At 44.6% G+C, this 24670-nt stretch overlaps 1 protein-coding gene across 2 annotated transcripts; it reads left to right on the forward strand.

Annotated features, from left to right (window-relative positions):
- Positions 1-1447: 1447 nt before the first annotated feature.
- NUP50 (nucleoporin 50) lies at positions 1448-21221 on the forward strand. Of its 2 annotated transcripts, XM_082666871.1 has the most exons (8): positions 1448-1580; positions 5153-5231; positions 7230-7313; positions 11012-11198; positions 12226-12891; positions 14881-14962; positions 16612-16730; positions 17731-21221. In XM_082666871.1, exons 2-8 carry the CDS (start codon positions 5163-5165, stop codon positions 17931-17933), a joined length of 1410 nt encoding a protein of 469 aa, XP_082522997.1. In that variant the 5' UTR covers positions 1448-1580; positions 5153-5162; the 3' UTR covers positions 17934-21221. The 2 variants fall into 2 exon arrangements, with proteins under 2 accessions (XP_082522997.1, XP_082522998.1); XM_082666872.1 differs by lacking the exon at positions 12226-12891.
- The last annotated feature ends 3449 nt before the right edge of the window (positions 21222-24670 follow it).

Consider the following 24670-nt stretch of genomic DNA (forward strand, 5'->3'; position numbering starts at 1 on the left):
AGTAATCCATAAACCCTTCCTCCCAAAAGAGGTTAATAACCACTGCTCTAAGAATGTTTCTTTTATTTATTTATTCATTTATTTATTTTTATTTTGGGCCGTGTTGGGTCTTCGTTGCTGCGCGCAGGCTTTCTCTAGTTGCGGCGAGTGGAGCACTGGCTCTTGGCGCGCGGGTTTCAGGAGGTGTGGCGCGTGGGCTCAGTAGTTGCGGCTCACGGGCTCTAGAGCGCAGGCTCAGTAGTTGTGGCGCACAGGCTTAGTTGCTCCACGGCACGTGGGATCTTCCCCGACCAGGGCTCGACCCCGTGTCCCCTGCACTGGCAGGCGGATTCTTAACCACTGCGCCACCAGTAAAGTCCCAGAATGTTCTTTTTCTGAGGCAACTTTCCTGATGCGTTAATAATGGGTCAAATTCCCAACGGTGTCCTATTAACCGTTAGGCAAGGAGAGTTAAAGTTGAACCGCTCTGTACAGCTTAATCTATTAATGTACGTGATATCTGAGACGCTATACTGTAGTACTCAAATAAAAACACACGAACACAAATCCTGACACTGGACACATGTATTAGTCCCACAGTTTTAAAATGTGTTTGCAGACTTCATCTTCGTTGACCCCGACTAGGTGTGCAAATGGCAAGTTACTTGGCCTCTAGGGAACCCACCACGGAAAACAAATACAAGGTGGCCGTGGAACGGCGGACGGGTCCGGTTTTCTCATCCACGCCCGCGGCCGTCCCTCCCGGCTCCGCAATCCCAGGCCTTCCGAGCATCCGCAGCCGGCGCGTCGCGGACCCCCGGCGCCGAGTCCCGCCGTGACGCTACCCGAATTCACTCACGTCTCTGGGAGTCACGGCCTATCTCTCCTCAGCCCTCCAGCACCATACACGGACACCACGAGCCCCGGCCACACTGCCTGACTGACCCCGCTCTCCCTGGCGCCTCGCGACTCCCAGCCGCGCCCACCACCAGCAGCGACCGGCGAGCGGACGTCTCAAACGCTTACGGCCGCCGACACGTGACCAACGCGCGCTAAACCCTGCCGCCGGCACCCGTTGCCCTACAGGCCGGCGCGTGGAGTGCGCGCATGCGCGCGCGCATGCGTGAGAGGGGAGCGCTCCGGCGGCCGTTTTTTTAAAGCAGTTGGGCGCATGCGCTGCGTGACGCCCCGCTGCCGCCGTAGGAGGAGCTGCAAACCAAGGCTCCGGCGCACTTGCGTAGTAGCCAGACGCGGGCGTTTCTTTCCTCCCTTTTTTTCGAATTGGTCGTGAGGGGTAGATTCGAGTTAGAAAATGGCGGCGTGGGGCGTGTGGGCCGCCGTTCTCCCAACTGTCTCCTGCTGAACGGACGGCTCTCCCCCTCACTGCCCAACGCATAGAGACGAGGTCCCCGAGGGACATGGTGTTTGAGTCTCAGGGCTTGCCGACCACCGAATCCTTCGAGGCTCTCAGAGCACCGGAAGCGACCGGGCGCCGCTTCAGACCCGAGCGCCGCGGCCGCGACCTCATACCTGCTCGCCGCTACGCACCCGGGCTTCGCCGCACCCACAACCCAGCGAGGGCCGCGGCTGCCGCCGGCGAGGTGAGAGGCGGGCGGGCGGCGCGGTAGGGGCGGGGGCCGAGCGCGGAAGCCGGGGTGCGGGGCCCGGGTCTGGGAGGAGGAAGCCGGGATCCGGGTGCGGGACCCGGGCCTGGAATGGGGACTCTGGGAGGGAGGAGCTGGGTGCGGGCCCGACTTGGGTAAGGCCCGCCCGGGCGCAGGGCCCCTGCGGCCCTGGTGGAGGCAGGAGCCGGAGCGGGCAGGGACCGTCCTGGCGAGGCCCCCTCGGTTTATTTCCTAGCGGTTCCTCTCGGTACTCGTTTCTTTCTTTTAGCTCCTTCCACCACCTCCTTGGTCTGGCTTCACTTTCTTATTGCAGTTTCAGGCCACTGATCACCCGTTAGGCTGTCCAGTTAAGAAGCAGTGTTAGAGGGCTTCCCTGGTGGCGGTTGAGAGTCCGCCTGCCGATGCAGGGGACACGGGTTCGTGCCCCGGTCTGGGAGGATCCCACATGCCGCGGAGCGGCTGGGCCCGTGAGCCATGGCCGCTGAATCTGCGCATCTGGAGCCTGTGCTCCGCAACGGGAGAGGCCACAACAGTGAGAGGCCCGCGTATTGCAAAAAAAAAAAAAAAGCAGCAGTGTTAGAGATTTCGTTTTTCCTTAGCGTTTCAGCCTCCGGGGTCCGGCCCCATGTTCCCTTTTTCCTCCGGGCATCACACCATCGAGTATGTTCAAATCTGTTTCCATCTTAAAACTGATGTGGACTGAAGTTAAACCCCAAGGGTGGGGCAGCACCAGGTGGTAGAGATCGCATACCTCACTATGTCGGGCACAAATAAAGTTTTCTCCAATTACCAAAAGTTTCAATTTGCTATCACAAGGTATGTTTCATACCTAGTAATCATTTCATAATTTGGTGCCTTTTAACCACAAGCCCACATGTTTTTTAAGTTCTTCGTAATAGCACATAAGACTCTAGGTGCCAGACTTTGTGTTAAGTACTTTACAGGGATTTTTTTTTCCTTTTTCTCTTCTGGCATAAAAAGAAGATTATTTTCTGAAGTATCATGCTTTGAAATAAAATATGGATTTGGTGACGTATTTTTTAAAGCCAGACTCATAATTCAGGTTAATTCTTTTCCCACACTACAGCTTTTAAGTTAGGAGAAGTAGTATTTTGTAGCCCTTGCTTCTAACAAAACTTGTTCCTTTAATAATATTTATTGAGTCCTTCCTCTGTTCCAGGCACTGTTCTAAACTAAGCTTTTTGTGTATCTCATTTAAATTTCACAACACCTCCCTGTTCTACAAATGAAGAAACTGAGGCACAAAAATTAAATAAAATTTGCCCAAGGTCTCCAGCAACAAAATGGCAAAACTGTATTCTAGCATTTTATAGTATTTTCTCAAATACATCGTGCCGCAGATCTCTGATTCTGCAACAGCCGGACCGTCAGCCATTGGGGGGGGCGGGTGGGGGAGTGGATTTGAGGTACATGAGTGAGTGAAACAAAGATACCTGCCCCTCTGGTTAGTCATTGATGGGATAAATATGGTGGAACAAGAAGCAGCTACATTAATTTAGGTTGTTTCAGTATGCCAGTTGTCTCTTCAGTTGTGGGTATGAGTTAGGTGTTACAGTTTTACGCTTGTCACAGGTTTTGCAGTTTCACCTCCACCCCTTTTTGCCAGTTAATCTTAATACCTATTAAGTTATTAAGTTAATAGTTGATAGCAAAAAAATGCCTGTTTCAGATTCTCCCCTCTTCCGCCCTCTGGTGGAGGTGCTAGTTACTGAGTAGGAAAATGGCCCAAAAGAATCCATACAGAGACCTGGCCTCTGAACAGTTCAAGTTTAGTAAGGATTTATGTGGAAGGGTACCTTGTTTGTTTTCTGGATGACAAACATTAATAGCAAAATTTGACCAAGTGTTTGGGAGGGAGGCATTAAAAAAGAGGATTTGCAGGTAATGAATGAAAATTACGTTAATTCTCATTTATGTTTTAGAATTTGGGACTTTAAAACCATTTATTCTGTAATCAGAAAGAAGCACTTGTAAAAGAAAAATTGAGAGATTATTAGCAGAGTATTAAAAGCTGACAGGCCCTCTGTGATTACCCTACCAGGGGGTCAGATTGTGGAGGACTTTGGAATGCCAGCATTTGAATTTTATTTTATAGATACTAACATGCAGTGGGTGATGTGTAAGTTTGTTCTTTTTTTTTTTTTGGCTGTGCTGCTGGGTCTTCGTTTCTCTGCGACGGCTTTCTCTAGTTGCGGCAAGCGGGGGCCACTCTTCATCACGGTGCGCGGCCTCACTATCGTGGCCTCTCCTGTTGTGGAGCACGGGCTCCAGACGCTCAGGCTCAGTAGTTGTGGCTCACGGGCCTAGTTGCTCCGCGGCATGTGGGATCTTCCCGGACCAGGGCTCGAACCCTTGTCTCCTGCATTGGCAGGTGGATTCTTAACCACTGCGCCACCAGGGAAGCCCTGATGGCTTATTTTTGAAGAGTTAAAAATTCTAGGAATGTTAACACATCCATATTAATCATATTTTAAACTTTTAAATGATGTCCTAGCTTAGAAATATGCAATTTGGGGTAATTAAATGTTCAATCTTGGGAAATAGATTACTGTCAACTTGTTTGTAGCCTAAAAATGAATAGAGATCTTCCTCAACATATGTTGGGGTTTCGTCACAATAAACCCATGGTAAGATGAAAATACTGTAAGTCGAAAATGCATTTAATACACCTACCCTACCGAACATCATAGCTCAGCCTACCTTAAATGTACTCAGAACACTTACATTAGCCTACAGTTGGGCAAAATCATCTAACATAAAGACTGTTTTATAGTAGTGTTGAATATCTCGTAATTTATTGAGTAGTGTACTGAAAATGAAAAACAGAACGACTGTATGGGTACAGAATGGTTGTAAGTGTATCGATTGTGATGGCGTGGCCGGCTGACTGGAAGCTGTGGCTTGCTGCCGCTGGCCAGCATCACAAGAGAATATCATACCGCCTATTGTGAGCCTGAGAAAAGATCAAAATCTGAAAGGTTTCTACTCAATGCGTATTGCTTTCACACCATTGTAAACTTGAAAACTTGCAAGGCGAACCATTGTGTCAGGGACCGTCTGTACTCATGTTGGGAAGGTAATTCCAATACCTTCTTCAAATTCTTAACTAAGGTTGTACTTTATCATCCTTAAGAGAATTTTAAATATTAAAAATGTCTTGCTGTAGCAAGACTCCGTGTAAGTATAAGTTGCATGGAATAAGTTAAGTATTTGTTGGTTATTATTCAGTTCTTTAGATTTCTGATTTTGAAAAATCAGTGTTTCATTGTAATTTTTTCAAATGCAGTTGATTTAGTATATTGTTCACTGTGCCTTAGAGGACCTCACTGCCTCCTCCAGTAATCTTTATTGGATTCGTGACACTAGGAGCCCCACAGTGCTACAGAGTTCTCGTTAAAGCAGTGCCCACTGGTATCAGGAATGTTTTTATCTCATTTCATGCTAGAGTGAATTTTTAAAATTCTTTGTAAGAGTTAAATCATATTCTAGAAAAGTAAACTTATTACTTCTAATCTTTTTGCTTTTAGGTTCGAAAAAATGGCCAAAAGAATTGCCGAGAAGGAACTGACGGATAGGAATTGGGATCAAGAAGATGAAGCAGAAGAGGTAAGAAATAATTTCCCTAAGAATGATTTCCTTCCACTTCCAAATTTAAATTCATTTTGGGATTCCTCGTGAAGACTCTGGTAAAATTAAAAGGCCTTTTTAAGAACATCCAGAACTGGAAATAGTCTGGTTTCTTACGATCTGTACTTAGTCTAGAAATTGATGACATTTGGGTGTGCTTTTCCATTAGCAACTGTTCCCTAAATACTCTGCTCCTTTGTAGAAGCACCTTCCTCCTGAATTTCATGTAGCATTTCATTGGAGCATTCTAAACCCATGGTTTTAGCCCAGATTGAAGGGTGAGTGAACGATCTAGTCATAAACTTAGCCAGCACTAAGCACGTAAACTTAGTGCCAGCACTCAAACTTGAAAAGTGGTTCACCACCACTGTCTTAGTCTGCCATGCTCACAGTTTTAGATTTTAGAAGATTGAGGTCGCCTCCCTTACTGTAATGTAATGCTTCTTGGAGGCCCATTTTATTTCATATTCTTAAGACACTCCCCATCCCCCACCCCCCAACAATTGCGTTAATAGGAATAGAATTTAGATGGCCTAGTTTCTTTCCTAACAAAATAAAAATGGTCTTCCCTGAGGAAATCTTTTAATTTTTGTCTTACAAAGAATAGAACACAGCTGCATTTCTAAAGTGCCTCATCAGCAGTGTGATACTCCCAGGCCAGTTCACTAAGGAAATCTGCACGAAGTTAGCCTTTCCAGTTAGTAGACGTGTGCTAGGTTACAAAATAGGCGTATATTTTCAAGAGTTTGCAAAAGTGTTTCCAAGATAATTCTTAGGCTGCTGTTCTCCTTTTTTCTCAATCTGTTTCCTAATATTAATATTTTTTCCCTTACAAATATGTGTACTGGTATGTTTGGGGAAACCAAAATCACAAGTATGGGCTTTTAAAAGAGCTTTTAACAATTCTGACTGACTTGGTACTTTTTAAGCAAGTCTTTGGTAACTTTAGTTCTTTCCAGGTTTTAGGCACAGTTACATTCTGGGCCTACCATATAATGATTTGTTTTGACATTAAAATACTTCAGGAATGAAAAAACTTCCATTTGGACAGATTCTAATGAAATGAGTGTGGAAGGACATTACATTTAATTTGGGTCAGGTGTAGCCAAATGGTCCCTTCTGTGGGTGTAGAGATCTCTTTAAGTTTAGCATTATCTGAAATAAGTACAGATGAGAACTTTTTACAGAAAATATTTTATGCCATTCCTCCAGGGTAAAAAGAAGGGTTGAAGTAAAGCGAAAGGTTTTCAGCAGGTTTCCAACAGGTTACTTAGAGTCCCAGTCTCAGTGGTGTTCTGGATCATGGACAAATGGGCGAAGCTCTTCTTTAAAATAATATGTATTATGAACATAAAATTTATGTTTAAAAACCATAGCTGTAAGAGATTAGATTTGGGCATCTGGGTAATGTCTTTGACTATGTTTGACATATTCGAAGAATTGATCATGAACAGCTTTGCGCCAAAGTTTTGACGATCTTGGTCTTCTTAGAACTTTGATGTATGCGCTCTTGTCTCTGAATTGTGATAAAGTCTGGATTTGTAGTTTCTGGAAGGTTTCTGATTCACCTGACTAGCATTGGAATTCACAAGATACTAGACGTAAACTTTAACGTGCCCTCTCCATAATTTGTGTTACTTAAAAAGCAGAAGAAGGCTTCCCTGGTGGCGCAGTGGTTGAGAGTCCGCCTGCCGATGCAGGGGACACGAGTTCGTGCCCCGGTCCGGGAAGATCCCACATGCCGCGGAGTGGCTGGGCCCGTGAGCCATGGCCGCTGAGCCTGTGCATCCGGAGCCTGTGCTCCGCAACGGGAGAGGCCACAGCACTGAGAGGCCCGCGTACCGGAAAAAAAAACCAAACCAAAATAAAAAGAAACCAGAAGATATTGATCAGTTTGTCTGGTCTAGCTTTTTTGTTCAGCATTTTATCTCCTTTTTGGCCTTATCTTGTTGCTGATTAATTTGTACACTCCTGCAGGTGGGAACATTCTCGGTGGCCAGTGAGGAAGTCTTGAAGAATAGAGCCATAAAGAAAGCAAAGCGGAGGAATGTTGGATTTGAAGTGAGTGTTTTCTTACAGCTTCTGGTATTAAATGCTAACTTGATTTCTGAGCTACAGAGTGTTTCCACCTCTGGGAGCAGTCAGATGAATAAATGCTTTTATTTTAATTACTGTCTTTTATGTAATCTATCAAGAATGTCTTTTTTTTAATACATATAATGATTTTTCATTGTTAAGTTCATTATTACAAGATAGTGAGCATAATTCCCTGTGTTGTACAGCAATTCCTTGGTTGGTTATCTATTTAATATATAGTAGTGTTGTATATATGTTAATCCCAAACTCGTAATTTATCCCTCCCCCCACCTTTCCCCTTTGGTAACCATAAGTTTGTTTTCTAAGTCTGTGAGTCATATTTCTGTTTTGTAGGGAAGTTCATTTGTATCATTGTTTTAGATTCCATATATAAGCGATATCATATTTGTCTTTCTCTGTTTGGCTTACTTCACTTACTATGATATTCTCTAGGTCCATCCATGTTGCTGCAAATGGTATTATTTCATTCTTTTTTATGGCTGAGTAACATTCCATTGTGTATACATATACCACATCTTTATCCAGTCATCTGTCAGTGGACATTAGGGTTGCTTCCCTGTCTTGACTCTTGTAAATAGTGCTGCAGTGAACATTAGGGTACAAGTATCTTTTCGAATTATATCAATAGTTTTGTCCGGATATGTGCCGAGGAGTGGGATTGTATGGTAGTTTTTAGTTTTTTTAAGTAACCTCCATACTGTTCGCCATAGTGGCTGCACAAATTTACATTCCCGCCAGCAGTGTAGGAGGGTTCCTTTTTCTCCACATTCTCCAGCATTTATTACTTGTAGACTTTTTGATGGTGGCCATTCTGACCGGCGTGAGGTGATACCTCATTGTATTGATAGTTTTGATTTGCATTTGTCTAATAATTAGCGATGTTGAACATTTTTTTATGTGCCTGTTGGCCATCTGTATGTCTTCTTTGGGGAAATGTCTGTTTAGATCTTATGCCCATTTTTTTATTGGGTTGTTAATAAATGCTTTTTTAAATGCCTAGTGCACCAAGAATTTGTGAAAATCCTTGGTGTAGACCATGGGAGATAGAAAAAGATAATAAATATAAGATCTGGGACTTCCCTGGTGGCACAGTGGTTAAGAATCCACCTGCCAGTGCAGGAGACACGGGTTCCAGCCCTGGTCCGGGAAGATCCCACATGCCACAGAGCAGCTAAGCCCATGCACCACAACTACCAAGCCTGCGCTCCAGAGCACGCGAGCCACAACCACTGAGCCCATGTGCCACAACTGCTGAAGCCCACATGCCTAGAGCCCGTGCTCCACAACAAGAGAAGCCCGCGCACCGCAGCAGAGTAGCCCCCGCTCACCACAACTAAAGGAAGCCCACGCACAGCAACAAAGACCCAACTCAGCCAAAAATAAATAAAATAAAATAAATAAGTTTATATTAAAGAAGAAAAAATAAATAAATAAGTAAATAAATAAGAGATCTGTACCTTAAAGGGAACTTATCCAATTGCAGAAATAAGATACAGATGTAGACAAATTTGAGTTGAGTGACAGTATGAAGAGGGAAAAGAGTATAGCAGTAGGAAACAGGGGAAGTGGGTGTTGGAAGTAAGAAAGGAAAATGCAGGATATTCTCAGAGTGTTGTCTGCTCCCTAGGCTCGAGCTGTGGGTAGGCTGATACCTTTGAGAATAATAGAAGCGTCGCCCATTTTGTGTTTCCTTCTAGTGTAATATGGTATATTAAAATGTTTCATTCCTGTGTTCCGAAGGATAAAAGATGAGTTATAACTCGTGAACTGAAATCATGTGGTCAGTATTCAGCCATCACTCCTTGTTTAATAACTCTTCCCCAGTACAGTCCTCATCCCTCAAATAAATTGCAGACACGTGAGTGCTGTCCTGGTGACCTGGACATCTGTTGTCAGGCAGGAGAGGCTGGTTTGAACATCTTGGGTGGCATCCTCGGAATAAACCTACGGAACTGCATGTTCTGTGGTGGCTCTGTTCAGTTTTTCTTTATTCCGAGTTCTTTTCTGGCCTGATTTCATTCTTGAGACTGGTGACTGGCTGGATGTAGGTGTTGAGCCAAGTTACATTTGGTGGCTCTTTCATGAAGAAGATACCGGGGGGAGGGACAGCTTCATTAGGGAGGAGGTGATCGATTTTGTTTTAGAAATGTATTTCGGGACTTCCCTGGCAGTCTGGTGGTTAAGACTCCGCCTCTCAATTCAGGGGGTGCAGGTTCGAGCCCTGGTCGGGGAACTAAGATCCCACACGCCTCCAGGTATGGCCAAAAAAATAAATAAATTGCACATCTCTCTTTTTTTTTTAACTTTTTAGTTTATATTGGGGTATAGCAAATTAACAATATTGTGACAGTTTCAGGTGCACAGCAAAGCGACTCACCCCATATCCATGTATCCATTCTCCCCCAAACTCTCCTGCCATCTGGGCTGCCATGCACATCTCTTAAAAAAAAAAGAAAAATGTATTCAAGGGCCTGTGGTACATCCAAGTGGAGTTCTCTAGGAGACCACTAGGTGTACTGATTGGCCACTCAGAACAGGAAGTGGCGTAAGAGGTGGGTGCAGCTCTGAGAAATTTCCCCATCAAGGAGGTTGAAGCCAGGGGAAATGAGAAGAGGTCTAAGAGTGCAAACTCATGATGAAGAACGAGATGCCTAGGGGAGACAGGCTCAAGGAGGGACGGGCCAGCTGTGGACAAGTGACAGTGAAGAGGCAGAAACAGTGCAGACCACAGCCCAGGGGCAGAGAGCAGCGTTAGAATTTCATAAGGCATGCCAAACATTTCCAGAGCATCTTGGGTTAGAGATGGGAGAGAGCTACCAACAGCAGGATAGGTCTGCGAGAAAGACCTTGCTAAAGAAAGCAGAGAAAACCTTGGGAATAAAATGTTGCCTCTGGGGCTTCCCTGGTGGCGCAGTGGTTGAGAGTCCGCCTGCCGATGCAGGGGACGCGGGATCGTGCCCCGGTCCGGGAGGATCCCACATGCCGTGGAGCGGCTGGGCCCGTGAGCCATGGCCACTGAGCCTGCGCGTCTGGAGCCTGTGCTCCGCAACGGGAGAGGCCACAACAGTGAGAGGCCCGCCTACCGCAAAAAAAAAAAGTTGCCTCTGGATTTCTCAACTAACGGAAAATCTAGAATTGGGACTCAGTCAACTTTGCAAGTTTCTGTATACTGAAAGCAGGCTGAAAGCAACAAAAGTTCTTAGGAAATTATAAGTAGTGGGTAAAGTACTTTTAGTTAACCTCACTTGATGTTTCTACAACTTCCTTAGGCAAAGGGTCTTTGAGTAGTATATGAAAAATCTTTCATTTGGGGTTTAGTTGTGTTGAGAATGTGTTTTTAGTTACAGTTCTGTGCCTCGGTGGTGAGTCCATCAATTTATTTGAATTAGTCTTTTTAACCTTTTATATCCTAAATATATTTTAAAAAATTATTTCACTGTAAATTACATGTATTCTTCCTGTTTTAGGAAGGCAGCTTCGGGCTGCAAAGCTGTCACGAGTAAAATCCATGTTCTGTTTCTGCTTGTGCTGGTAGTTTCCTTTAATGCTGGTTGCATAAGGATTCTGGGTACTGTTTAGCCAAGATAATACTGTCGTTCACTTGCTTATTTGGAGACAAAAAAGTAGAGTTATCTAACGTGTGCTCTTCCTTTATATTTCAGTCTGATGGTGGAGGGGCCTTTAAAGACTTCAAAGGTTTGGTCATACCTTCTGGAGGAGGAGGGTTTTCTGGGTTTGGTAATGGCGCTGAAGGGAAGCCTTTGGAAGGACTGTCAAACGGAAACAGCATCACTAGTGCCCCTCCCTTCTCCAGTGCAAGGACAGCGACCGAGACCAAGGCCACCTTTGGTGAGTAGGTTCTTCTCCCCCGAGTCACATCTGTGTAAAGATGATCTATGAAAAATAACTTTCAAAGATGTTTTTCTTGTACTTTTTCTGGGTCCTGAGGCTGTATGAGCAAAAACAGGGTAATGGTGAAAGGGATGGAAATTAGGGAGCTTTTGGCTCTTTACAGAGTAACCGAGTAGAGCACAGGCCAAAATAGACGTGGGTTCTGTTCTCAGTTCTGCCAGTTACCAGCTCTGTGTGACCTCGGTGAAGTTCCTTAACCTTTGAGCCTCCAAATCTTCAACTGCGAAATGAGAATGACCTCAGAATCAACCTAAGGGTCAAAGGAGAAAAAGAAGCTCTTAGCAGACCCTCTGTAAAGGCCTCCCATCCCACCCCCTCATTCATTATAAATGTACCAAGAATTTCCTGTGTGCCACATACCTCACTGTTCCCAGTCTAGATTTATTTTGCCCAGGACATGTTGATTGCCTAATCCTGTTTTGAGGGGATTGGTCAAGAAGTCTTGGGATTAACAACAGAGAATGGGATCATGGGTTAAAATCTTTGGTTCTTAGAAATGATCCTGCCTCATTGGATCATACTTAGCTAGTTATTCTAAGAGTATATACTGTTTCATTTAAATTAGGCAGAATGTTTAGTGTGATTAAGATAAGTACTTTCTATTAAGATTTTAACTGCATTAATATATGTTCCTCCTTACAACCTTGGGGATTAAGTTTTGTACTAACATAGTATTTTGACAGTTTTAGGTAAAAAAAGCCATCCTTTTGAAGGAAGAGATTATTTTAAAATTATAGCGGTTTAATGCAAGCATGTAAAAAATAGATATATTCATATATATAATGTTTGACTTGATTTTTGTAATAACTAGTTTCCAAATACTATATGTGCACATACTTCTTGAACTGTCACAAAAATGGGATACAGTAAAAGCACAAAATACGAAGACAGAGTGGTGTGAAAATCAAGATGACTTAACTAAATCAGCTTCTGAATAAATTCTTAAAACTGTAATTTCCTGTAGGGTCTGTTGCTGTAAATGGCCCTACCTCCTTGGTCGATAAAAAGATTTCAAATCCCAAAACTAATGGCGACAGTCAGCAGCCTGCCTCCTCTGGCCTTACCTCCAGTGCCGCCCGCCACAGGAATGCCTATCATAAGCAGTTGGCGGCCTTAAACTGCTCTGTTCGGGATTGGATTGTGAAGCACGTGAACACGAACCCGCTCTGTGATCTGACACCTATCTTTAAAGACTATGAGAAATATTTAGCAAGCATCGAACAGCAACATGGGAACAGTGGCAGCAGTAATTCTGAAGGTGAAACCAACAAAGTATCAGTTGAAACACAGCCTCCTTCCCTGTTTGGTTCAACAGAATTACAGCAAGAGTCAACATTTTTGTTTCACGGCAACAAAACTGAGGATACATCTGAAAAGAAGGTGGAGGCTGTGTCTGAAAAGAACAAGGACCCGTCACTAGGAGCAACAAGTGCCTCATTTAATTTCGGCAAGAAAATTGATAGTTCTGTTTTGGGCTCCTTAAACTCTGGCCCCTTGACTGGATTTTCATTTTCTTCTGGAAACTCCAGTTTATTTGGCAAAGATATTACCCAGAGTAAACCAGTTTCTTCACCATTTTCCACTAAAACGTTGGAGAGCCGAGCAGAAGGTGGCGGCAGCGACTGCAAAGGTAAACACAGAGTCAGCCCTGGAAGTCTTCTAGGTTTGTGGGAGTTCTGTGTTTGGTGGGAAAAGTGTAGCCTTGTGCACGAGGTGGATCTGGATTCGCGTCACAACTCCATCATTTCCCCGACGTGAGTGTGATCCCGGACAGAGTTGATAAACTCCTTTGAGTCTGTCTCCTTATTCGTGAAATGGAGTAAGACCAATTTGGTAGGGTTATTTTAAGGATTAAGAGTATGAAAATAAAAATAATATAAAAACACCTGGCACAGTGACTTTGAAAATTATCAAATACTTGGCTTTCCATTAAAAAAATTGTATTTTATTGAAAAATTCATGATGGACGTTCACTGAATTGTTTGTTTTTAAGAGATTTGCTTATAAATAAATTCACACGGCAAAACCATACTCTACTCTAAAAAAGGTAGACTTCATAGCTGTGGGGGAACAAATTGACAGTGTTTTCCCAAGATGTGTCTGGATTGCAGCCACCTTTCTAGAAGTTTCTGTGGTGTGTCATGTTAGTGCCCCAAACCAGGCCTTAATCCCAGCCCCTCCACTCCCTATGTGGTTCTTAGCTCCCTGAAAAGAGGGGTTGTATCATAATCCCTCTTCACCACATGGTGGTTGTGAACAAACCGTGTGTATGTAGGCTCTTACTTATAAGCAGTTAAAAGTACGTCTCTCAGGCATCGGCATGTTGATCCTCGAGAAGGAAAACTGCAGTTGCCAGTGGGCCATTAAATACTATGTTTTCCTACCTGGAGGGAAACTCTCCTTATGTTGCCTTGCCCTCCTCACCTGTATCCTCAGGTAAGGGCCCTCCAGGGCAAAGCATAGAATAAAGAAGTCCCCTCTTCTCTGCCCTAAATACGACAGAGGGAGAGTCTGTCATAGTCACAGGGGCTCTGCCGCTTGTGGAAGGGATGTCGAGTTTGAATTAAGCCTCCGTCTCAGTAGGATGCCCCTCCACAAAGCACTTACTCCTTATCTTGCGGTTAACACATCTTACGCACAGGAAGACTTGGAGAGCTTGTTAAAATAACAGATGCCTGGGGCTTCCCTGGTGGCGCAGTGGTTGAGAGTCCGCCTGCCGATGCAGGGGACGCGGGATCGTGCCCCGGTCCGGGAGGATCCCACATGCCGCGGAGCGGCTGGGCCCGTGAGCCATGGCCGCTGGGCCTGCGCGTCCGGAGCCTGTGCTCCGCAACGGGAGAGGCCACAACAGTGAGAGGCCCACGTACCAAAAAAAAAGATGCCCGGGCCCCACGCTGGAGGGCCTAACTCAGGAGTGCCTTCTTAAAATCGAAATGAGCTTGTGACCTGAATTGTTTGAGCACCGGAACTGTTTTTCTTAGTCGCTAGTCAGTTTTATGCAGTTGCCTTCTCCTTAAGGGGATTGTAATTTGTGTCCAGCAGCGACTTAGCTCTCCCCTGAGGTTGAGGCACTGGAGTGAAGGGAAGTGCTGTTGGACTCAGCCCGGGAGGGTGCCCGTGGTACCAGCATGTCCAGGGGCGTGGTGGCCCAGACAGAGCTTAAGTTGCTTACAGTTGGCTTTGGACTAATTGCTCTGACAACTTGTCCTGTAAAGTTGTTATTTTCTCCATTGTCTTTGGTCATTGCTCTCATTGGTTATTCCTTGGCGTGATGCAGCTACAGTCACAGGAGCATTCGGGGATGAAAGTGTTGGAAGCCCATCTGAGATTTTTATTTCCCAGTGGGTAATCTGAGTATATGAGAGTGTTGACTGACTGTTTTCCTGTGTGAGTTTGCCTGTTCACTGAATACAAGCACAGACACTTGGATTCAAAGGCTTTCTGCAGAAATCCAGTGAGTGCCTCCTTATCCCCGCCCCCACACGATTAGATTGTGTTTCAGTTTCTGTATCAGCTTACATGGAATTTGTAGGTTGGGGGGGTAGGTAACGAACTTCTTTTGTCACATTTTCAAGCTCTTGATTTGACTCTTACTGAGTTAGTGTTGTTTTTATAAAAGGTGGAGACGAAGAAGAGAGTGATGAGCCCCCCAAAGTAGTAGTTACTGAAGTAAAAGAAGAAGATGCTTTTTACTCCAAAAAGTAAGTAACGGTCACGGGAATTCCACTTTTCAAAGACGTGGAAGGAGGCTTCTGGCTGGAGAGCGCAGGTGACATTGTCCCTGCAGCACTTACTGGGCGTCCCATCCTGGGCCAGGCTGTGCCCATTCTTTGAATTGGAACAAGGAAGAATTCTTAGCCTGTTTATTTAAAAATAACCGACTCTAAAAATTTCCTGCTGGGCGTATCCTACTCTTTTCTGTTAGTTTAGCTCTCTTCTGCTTTTCAGGTGCTTTAGAGACAGTCTTTTCTTTTTGATCTTCCTGCCCCAGTCTCATCTCATCATTCTCTCCCTTTTTCTCCTTTCTTCTCTTCCCCTCCTCCTTCCCCTACAAAGACAGTCACCTGGTCACTGATTTGAGGTTTGGTTTTACTTCTGCTCTTAAATTACGTGGCATCTCAGATTCCTTCCTAGAGACACATTAACCTTCGTGGATTTTCTCACAGCCAAGAAGTTCTCCACAGCAGCCACTCCTTCCCGTTAAGGATGTGTAAATACTTATCTTTCCCTCAGTCATGAGAGCTGGTTTGGGCTTTTTGTTTTTTGTTTGTCTAATGAGAGCTGCTGATTTCAGTAGAAGGCTGAAGAGAAATTTTGAATTCTCTCTCAATGAAATTCGTGCTTTTTAACAAAGATATTTACTGAAAAACATTTGTGCCCTTTTAGAAGCTTCCCTGGATGTGTTTTTCTAATACAAACATTGCAGACTTAAGTCAGCAATTTTCATAGTGTGAATCACCAAATCCTGTGGGATTCCCAAATGTTGTTTATTTTTGAGAACTTTTAAAAGAAACCAGCAATTCCTTTTGCCTGTTTAAAGATTTAATTACACAGATGAGGTAAAAGAATGACCCTGACTTGAGATTTTTTTCCTTTTTTTTTTTTTTTTTTTGTCTACACCGCACGGCTTGTGGGATCTTAGTTCCCCGACCAGGGATTGAACCCGGGCCCCAGCAGTGAAAGCGCCGTGTCCTAACCACTGGACCGCCAGGGGATTCCCAAGGGTTTTTTTCTAATCAGAGTAAATCAAAGGAACAGGCAGTAGTTTTGATTTGTTTATTAATAACCTAAGGAGATGTGTGACAGGAGGCTGGGGAAACATTTGACAGCATTATTTTAGGCCTTGCTTAGGCATGTTTTCCAGACTTATTTCAACATCTTGGGAGATCAAAAATTGAAGGAGTCCTGAAGAGAATTCAAAAATAAGAAGTAGGAAAGGGGGGTGGTGTTTGTGTGGCAGAGTGTGTGTTCTCTATTTGTTCCTCTTCTTTAAGGACCAGGTCAGTTCTTTTGAGCTCAGGGCCGAAGGAGCACGTCAGGGAGGTGTGGGATGCTTGGCTGTGATTTTGACTGACTTTTGAGAAAAGATGGTTTCAGAAGCGTTGTTAAAGAGTTGTATAGGACCCACTGTATAATAGAAAAAAATATGGAGGGACTCCAGCCTGTCTCACCAGATTCTCTTACCTGCCTGTGTCCAGACCTGATCTGGGTCAGTAGAAGGCTCTTCCTAAGCTTCCTCTGCTGTCATTTAATAACAGACTTCCACACAAGTGTGAACAGGGGCTGTTAGAAAACTGTGACTGTCGTGACCTGTCATTGAGTGTCTGATCATACCTATTTTTCTCTGTAGGTGTAAACTATTTTACAAGAAAGACAATGAATTTAAAGAGAAGGGTGTAGGCACTCTACATTTAAAACCTACGGCTAATCAGAAGACACAGCTCTTAGTGCGGGCAGACACCAATTTAGGTGGGTATCTTTCTTTTCAGGTGGTACAAAATAATCATAATCACATAGTATGTAAAAGCCCTTTGCTGATTTAGTCGAGATTTTCAAGTATATTAATGTGTTCTTTGGAACGGAATAGAGTTTGTTCAGGCCAAATTCGTCCTGTACTTACCGATTATAGATGTAGTCGAGTACCAGGGTAGTAGTGTATAAGAAAACCTGGATGTACTGAAAGCTGTTGCCGAGAAATAGCTGAGATGGTTTTCATTTCCCTTTGTGCTAGGTATGTGACTAAGAAGCTACGGTAAATCGGATGGTTTAGTAAACACACAAGGGAAATTAACTGTTTAAAGGAATCCTTTTTATGTACCAAATATTCATTAACTCGTTGCTGTCCACCCTTTACCCCATCCTCCAGCTTTACCCTTAAAACAGTCCTCTGAAAGGAAGAGGTAGTGGCTGGGCTCAGGGCGGGTCTAAGGGGAAGTGGTCGGTGGTGGCAGACTACACCAGACTGTGTCCTGGAAAGAAACTTGTGTGAGTCTTCTTTCCTGTGGACTTGACCAATTTGTGATACTATCATAGCAACATCACTCTCACCCTGTGAGCGGTGCTGGCCTCCGACAGAGCCGTTTTTCTGCTGACCGTTCTCTGTTCGAATGACATAGTGAAGCCTCCACGTCATGCTGGCGTGTTTTTTCTGCAGTGCAAGAAAGCACGGTGTGTTCTAAAGCGCTGCTGGTTTAGGGCTGCTGCCATGATTGTGGGAGACTTGGGGCAGGTGTGCAGAAGGTGGGTCTTCTCGGGGAGGCCCAGTCCACTTCCTGCCAGAGGCCCACGGTCCTCTCTCGGGGACACCGTGCTGGCATCGGGCAGGGAACTGTGGCCGTCCTTAGGACATCCCTGTGGCTCCATTAAGTATAAGTTGCTCCGGTGTTTCATGTTTAGCCTGTTAGAGCTGTAGTTTCACGGAACTATAGTTTATATATTTTGATGCGTTTTTCCCTGTGTTTAAATGCAGGCAACATACTGCTCAATGTTCTCATTCCGCCCAATATGCCGTGTACTCGCACAGGGAAGAACAATGTGCTTATTGTCTGCGTTCCAAACCCACCCATCGATGAGAAAAACGCCACCACCCCAGTTACCATGTTAATTCGGGTAAAAACAAGCGAGGATGCAGATGAGCTGCACAGAATTTTACAGGAGAAAAAGGATGCCTGAACACACTTCGGCTGAGGAGTTGTTGCCAAGTTGCTGCTTCCCCACTGCCCCCTAAACTTAGTTTTCTTGTCTTCCTACTTTGACATTCTAGGGCTTATAGATAACTTAAAAGTTTTGTGAGGAAGATTAATATGGCCAATAAAACCTTTAAAGTTAAGTGTCAAGAAACTGTATTCTCCCTTCTTAAGAACTGTCTAATGTGTGAAATACATTTGAAAGGAAATTTTTGGAAGATTTTTAATGTTCATTTATTAAACTAACCACAGGTGATTTCTTAATGGACTGAAATCAGGGTATCGATTAGATTTCCCAAAGGCTTTTCCGATCCAGGGGTTTGGGGTCAGCTGCCGCCACCGGCGCGGCTTCTCACGGCGGTGTGTCCAGAAGGGAGCTTGCCTGTAGCGGTCTTCTTTCTGGCGGGCTTGGCTGATGTGTGTCCACGTGAACCGTGCTGCCGTGCTGTGGCGGAGATGTTTCTTTGCTTTATTGTGTTATTTTACAGCTGAAATGTGAGCACTGAATGTTTGCCTTCAGCTTTTTCCGTGTGGACGCTGGCCTCTAACCCCATCGGCTGCTTTACTGTGATTCTGGAACTGCTGTTTCATTTTAAACGGAAATGAGTAGCTTGTTCTTTGGTCTTGTAGGTTTATTCATGAGGTGCTCTTACTTCTGTTTCCCCCTGGAGACAAATGGGATGGGGGGGATTGCCAGGAATGAGATTTAAAAGCACAAATTTGTAGTTTGTAGACCCTTATAGAAAAGAAAGGGTTAAAGCATACAACAAAAGGAAGAGAATATGCTCTTGGTTATTTGTCCCATGGTGAACCCTATGGATCTAAAACCTAAACTTATTAAATCATAGGGGTTTTATTACACAGGAGCCGTGTGAACTAACCAGGAAACATGCAATAAGGAAAAGGAAGAGAAAACTGTGTGTAAATGTTGCCTTTAACTTTTAGACAGCAGTGTATTCTGCATTTGATACTGAAATTTCCATTTACTTTTTAAAAAGTAAGATACTCAGTATGTCCATTTGGAAGGGAGCCATGGGTACACACATGAATACCCACTTCTCCATAGCTGTCAGGTAACTAACACTAGGGTTCTTTGAAGACTCTGGTCATATGAACTAGAGGTAAAGTTCTAAATGTCCACTTTCATTCATTCCTCATGAATCCTTAATGCTGGTACCAGATGATCCTGTTGAAAGGCTCAGGGTCCGTGCCCGAGGGCTCACATGCGTATATTCTGATCTTCAGCACGTGATGTCTCTGACTTTAAAAAAAGTCAAAATCAGTGTAGATAGTACAGCTGCTTTTATTTAAAAAGAAAAAAAGCTTTAACTTTTAGAGGTACAGGAGGTGGGGAATCCATTTTGCGATGTGTCACTCTTAAGCACCTGAGGTCAGGTAGTCGCGCCAGTGCCTCGACACCTGCTCTGCAGCTCGCTGCCCAGTGTGCGACCTCGTCCGGACACTCACAGAGGGAGGCGCTCGCTGTCTTGGGCGGGGGTGGCATCACCCCGGGTGTGGCGTGAGGTTAGGGGGAGGGGCGGTCACCTCGCTCTTTCTTTTTACAACTGGGAGTGTTCATGAGGAGTTTAGTCAGCTGGTGGTGGATGCTGTTAAAGTAACTCTGGCCCTGCCCTGTTGACCTTAGGGTTATCCAGCTGCTAACGGGCTGAGGAAATAAGGGGGACAGACCTCAGCAGGTCACAGCTTAGCTGCGCGTGCTCCTGGGTCCCACCAGAAAGTAAGGCTCACACACCTCGTCGGGGACCCTTCAGTGCATCCTTCTGCTTGGTTTTGCATGCGATGCGGAATGTTCACCAAAAATGGCATGAAAGTCATGATTGGATTAACTCTTCGCACCCCCATCCACCCCCCCACCCCTGGGTAAAAATAGTTTGTCTTTTTAAATTGCTGGATATGTGTGGCTTTCTTTTTCCTAACATTCCCAGCAAGTTCTTGCTAAGACTGTACTGTTACAGTGAAGATTACAGGGGGAGATGTGATGTGCCCACCGTAAGTCAAAATGTGATATTTTCTTAAAATGACTCTTGCTCTTTAGGAACTTGCCAGTCTCCACTTTAATTATGTATTAGTGTAAAAGAGCCTAATACGCGTATGTGGATTTCGCTGTAAACTCTAAGTCCCGGTATTGTTACTGGGGGAGGGGCTCCTTGGCCCCTGGAGGGCTTGCCTTTTCATTCCCTGTGTAACACCTCAGTTCTGCCCTGTGGGTTTAGATTTATTTTTAGCAAATTATTAGCAGTTAGGCTTTAAAATGTTTAATGTGGACTAAAATTATTGTCTTTAGTTTGAGAATCTAGAAAGAGTGTCATAAGTGTGGCCTAAAGGGTGTATATATCTTTAATTCTAAATCAGATTGTGTTATCTCTTGACAAACACTGAGTATCCCAGTGGCCTTTTTGTTTTTAAACCGCTGTTCGTTCATCTCCTTCTGAGCATTCCCATTAAGCAAAACATTGAATGTTACGTTGTGTGTAAATGTCTGCATTGTTAGAATTACAGGCTAAAACGCGTGTCCAGTTTTTAAAGTTTAGATTGTGTTTTCCATGGAAGGACAGGTCTGTTTATGGACTGATTTTCCTTAAAAGGATTATTGTTTTACAGTTTCAATTCTAAATTGTATTTTTGATATGCTGCATGCCAAAAAATATCTACCTGTTCTGGGGTAGAGCAAAAAAAGTAACATTCTACCTTACTGTTAAGAGTTCAGAACCAGTTTCACTGAGACAGCTCTTTTGGTTTAGTTTTAAAGGTAAACAAGTTGCTTGTTTTGAGCATTTGTCAGATACCCTTATACTTCAGAACAGTCCAAATGTAGGCGCAGTGCATTTGAAGGCTTTGCAGATTTCCAGACTAAAGGGCTTTACTCCCAAACCCCTAGGATCCATTCTCGTTCTGGAAGTGAGGGCTTTTCAGTAGAAACGGATTTGTCCAGCTGGTGACGGTGAGGAGCCCGTCAAAACCTTTCTTCGCACTCGGTGTTCTGAGCACAAGGCCTCTGTGTGTCGGTGGCGGGTGGCAGTGACGGTCCAGGCTGAGGCCTCTCTGTTTGATGCGGACACAGCTATGGCAGAGGCAGGAAACTTCTCAGCAATCACATGGATAAATTGTTTGCTTTCTATTTTAAATCGGAAAGCGTTCTCTAAAATACTTGAATCGTTGGACAATGTAATCTCAGTTTGTATTAGTTTTTGAATGATCCCATTGAGGAAGTGTATCAATCCATGAAATGTGAATAAATGGAAAGTAAACAGAATCACAGTGTTTGACACTCTCTGTGTTCCTCTGTGCTGCACCTGGCCTTAGTACGAGGCAAGAGGCAAGCCAGCCGGCGGGGGAAGCACCATGCAGAAGCGGTGCCTAGAAGAGGTGAGGAGAGACCCGGACCCTTTTATCATCAGCCCCCTTGTGCCAGATGAGACCAATTCCAGGCCATTCAGGAATTTGTCGGATTCACGTTTTTACAAACTAGAATGGGAATAACAGATCTTACGTTGGATAATGTGCAAAGCATTGCACTAGGGGCTTTGTATATATTCTCTTGTTCAGTGCTTGCAGCAAACCTTCCAGACAGGGGCTCCTGGGTGGGCTTTCCAAAGAAACTGGAGTTGAGGCAGGCGAGGTTTCTCCCACAAGTGGAGTTGGGATCTGTGTCCAGGAGGACATTTAAAAACTAAGGATCAAAATGAAGGAAGAAATGTATTTTAAGTTTATGTTACTTTAAGTTTTTGGTGATTTAGAAAATCACTCTTAAGGCATTAACAGATTACATTGTAATATACCTTTGAAAGTTTTAGAATAAGGTTCATATCTTTAAAACGTTTCTGAGTTATTCAGCACTCAGCTGGTTTTTAAGAGGCGTCTCCTGGTAAAGAAAATATTATAAAGACTGAGTTACCCATCAAAATATTTTTCTTGAACTGACAACGTCTGACGGAAACTGCTGAAGACACTAAGCGGGTAGGTACTGTGTAGAGGAGTGCATCTCCACTGCGCTGAATGGCCGGGCTGGAGCAGTGGGTCTGCAGTGTGGTCCGTGGGGGCGGCAGCGGCAACACCCAGGGACCTGTTAGAGATGCCAGCTCCGGGGCCCCACCCTACACCCACCCAGCCAGATCCTCGGGCAGGGGCCCAGGCATGTGTTCTGGTTTTTATTGAGGTATAATTCACATACTATAGAATTCACCCTTTTAACGTGCACAGTTCAGCTGTTTTTACTAGATTCAGAGTTGTGCAACCATCACCACCATCTAATTCCAGAATATTTCATCACCAGCCGTCTGGGTTTTAACAGGTGTTTCTGACACAAGTCAAATTTGAGCACAACTGGGCTACATCTGTGCTCTCTTATGACTTGTTTAAAGATAATCTATGAAACACCCTTTGGGTACATATTTCAGGAGGAAACTGATTATCACAGTTGCCAGGAACTATGCCAGCCTTTGTACGTGTCTCCAGCTTCACTGCATCTGGGAAGGTGGGTGGTGATTCTACTCTACAGTTCACAAAACCCTAAGGAGGTGCAGCTTGTCGAGGGGACAGAGCCACGCGGGCTCCCTCCAGTGTGACCTGAAGGTATGTATGTGCCCATTGAAGGACTGTGCTTCACTGGTTTCTGAAATTGGCTAAAATCCTTTAAACAAAATTGTTTATTTAAATTATGATCACTAAAGTTTACTAAAAACCATGGTATTTCAAACTGAGCAGTCTAATTGTTTTATTAAAGTCAGGTTCCAGGATGAAAGACCCTTAACCCACAAATAGGAAGGAAGTATCTTGTTAATAAGCCTGTTGGCTTACGTGGAGGCCAAGTCAGGAGGGAATTTAATGTTGCTGTGGGCAAAAGCAAAGACATCTTTTGTTTAATCATCCCCAGAACAAATATTTTTCCTTCCTCATATAAATTTTCCAGCTGTTCTGTCATTTTAACAATCGAGCACGAAGTACAGCATGTTTACACATCCAACACGTATATATACAGTGAACCGTGTTATTGTCTGGAGTCAGTTACTTTACACTTACCCCTTCTGCCGGTATAAAATTCCCAAAGGTCTTCCCTTCCAGTCAACATTTTTTTCCTAAGCCAGGGCATGACAGTAGTTCCTAGAAGTGCATCTAGGTCAGAATAAAAACGCAAACAGCAGCATAGCCCTCAAGAGTAAGCAGTGAACAGGAATGCAGTTACTGCAGGTATAGCTTCCAGGGTACAGACTGTCTCCCCACCTCTACTAATCAGGTGACTGTCTTAAAAGGACCTCCTCACTATTAACAACAAGGGGGCTGATGTGGGTGAGAAGGAAGTCACCTTTTTCACCTACTAAACTGCCTCCTTTCTAGGTGCCGTCTGTACGCCTTCCGAAGGACAGGCCACCCTTGGTGACGCCAGTTCAGAGAATCCTGGCTCCGGTGTTTCTGAGAGAGATGTGCTGTGATGACCTTTACTCTATTTCTAGATTTGTGGAAGTGTCCCTCGCAGACTGCCCCCCTTTTTGTTGTCATTTTCCATAACCTTCTACAGTGTCTTAGGCCTTACTTGTGCCCATCACCCTATGACGTAAGAGTGCACCTGACCACAGAAAGAAAAAGCCCACTGCCTGAGCAGTGCTTCCACCTGCAGGAAGCGCAGTAGGAGGCTCTGGCAGAGTCAGCCCGAGGGGCTGTGAGCATCCTCGGTGTCAACCCGATGAACCGGGGCTGGGAGGCAACAGCCAGCCACGGTCCAAAGCCACCTTCCAGAAGACCAGTAGCTCATGCGAAGCCTGCCAGAACAGGAACTTGGGACTCCTTTTATTCTAGTCACTTTCCCACTTCTCCCAGGGCCTTTGCAGAGGTTCTCTGGCAAAGGCTTGGGAATTTTATAACTGACTTCACAGGGGCTGAGAGAGCTGACCCTGAAACAATCTCTGGTTTCATTTTGCAAATACAGCGTCTGACCAAACTGTAGCTGCTGGCCTCCAGACCCCTCGCTGACGCCCGGGCCTGCCAGAGCCAGGGTGTGAAAGCTCCAAAGGAAGTTTAAGACACCTCTGGGGGGAAATTAAGGTTCAATCAGTAAATTAGCACACTGCTGTAATATCTGTAATCTGAAACACCCACTGGAGAAAAAAACAGGTACAGATTCATCAGAGAAGAAATAAATAATACCCAACATGCAAATCAACTTTCAAAAGAAATGCAAAATCATAAAGCCCAGCTAGCAGCCGAACACAAACAACTGCTTAGAAATTATTTCTATTGTATGTGGAAGATGGTTAATCCAGAAGCTGTTGACGGAGCTTATGGAAACAGCACTGCCAGCTAGATCCTAATATAGCCCATGTATGCCGTCCTGGTGTTTCTGCTAAAATATATTTTGTAGAAATCATTTTAGTTAGGCCTCAAAGTAGTGAAAAATCTCAACAGGTTTTCTTCGTAGGTTTACATATTCTCACACACAGAACTCGTTTGGAGACCATAAAAGATTGCTATTTACACCTAAATCGTCCAACCTTCTAGGAAGTGGGGACTAAAGACGACACTGGCAGCCGCTCAGCAGCACTGGAGCGTCGCTGTTGGTTTTCATCTACTGAGCTCAGGGCTGGAACCGCAGCCACGAAGATGCCCGCCTGCCCTGGGAAGAGTAGAAAACTACACACCAACGGCTCCACGCGGCTGGCTGCCTCTGCTTCTGAGGCTCTACCCGCTGTGGACTCTGAACCCAGCCCC

Source organism: Grampus griseus, assembly GCF_964374135.1.
Source record: "Grampus griseus genome assembly, chromosome: 11".
NCBI lineage: Eukaryota > Metazoa > Chordata > Mammalia > Artiodactyla > Delphinidae > Grampus > Grampus griseus.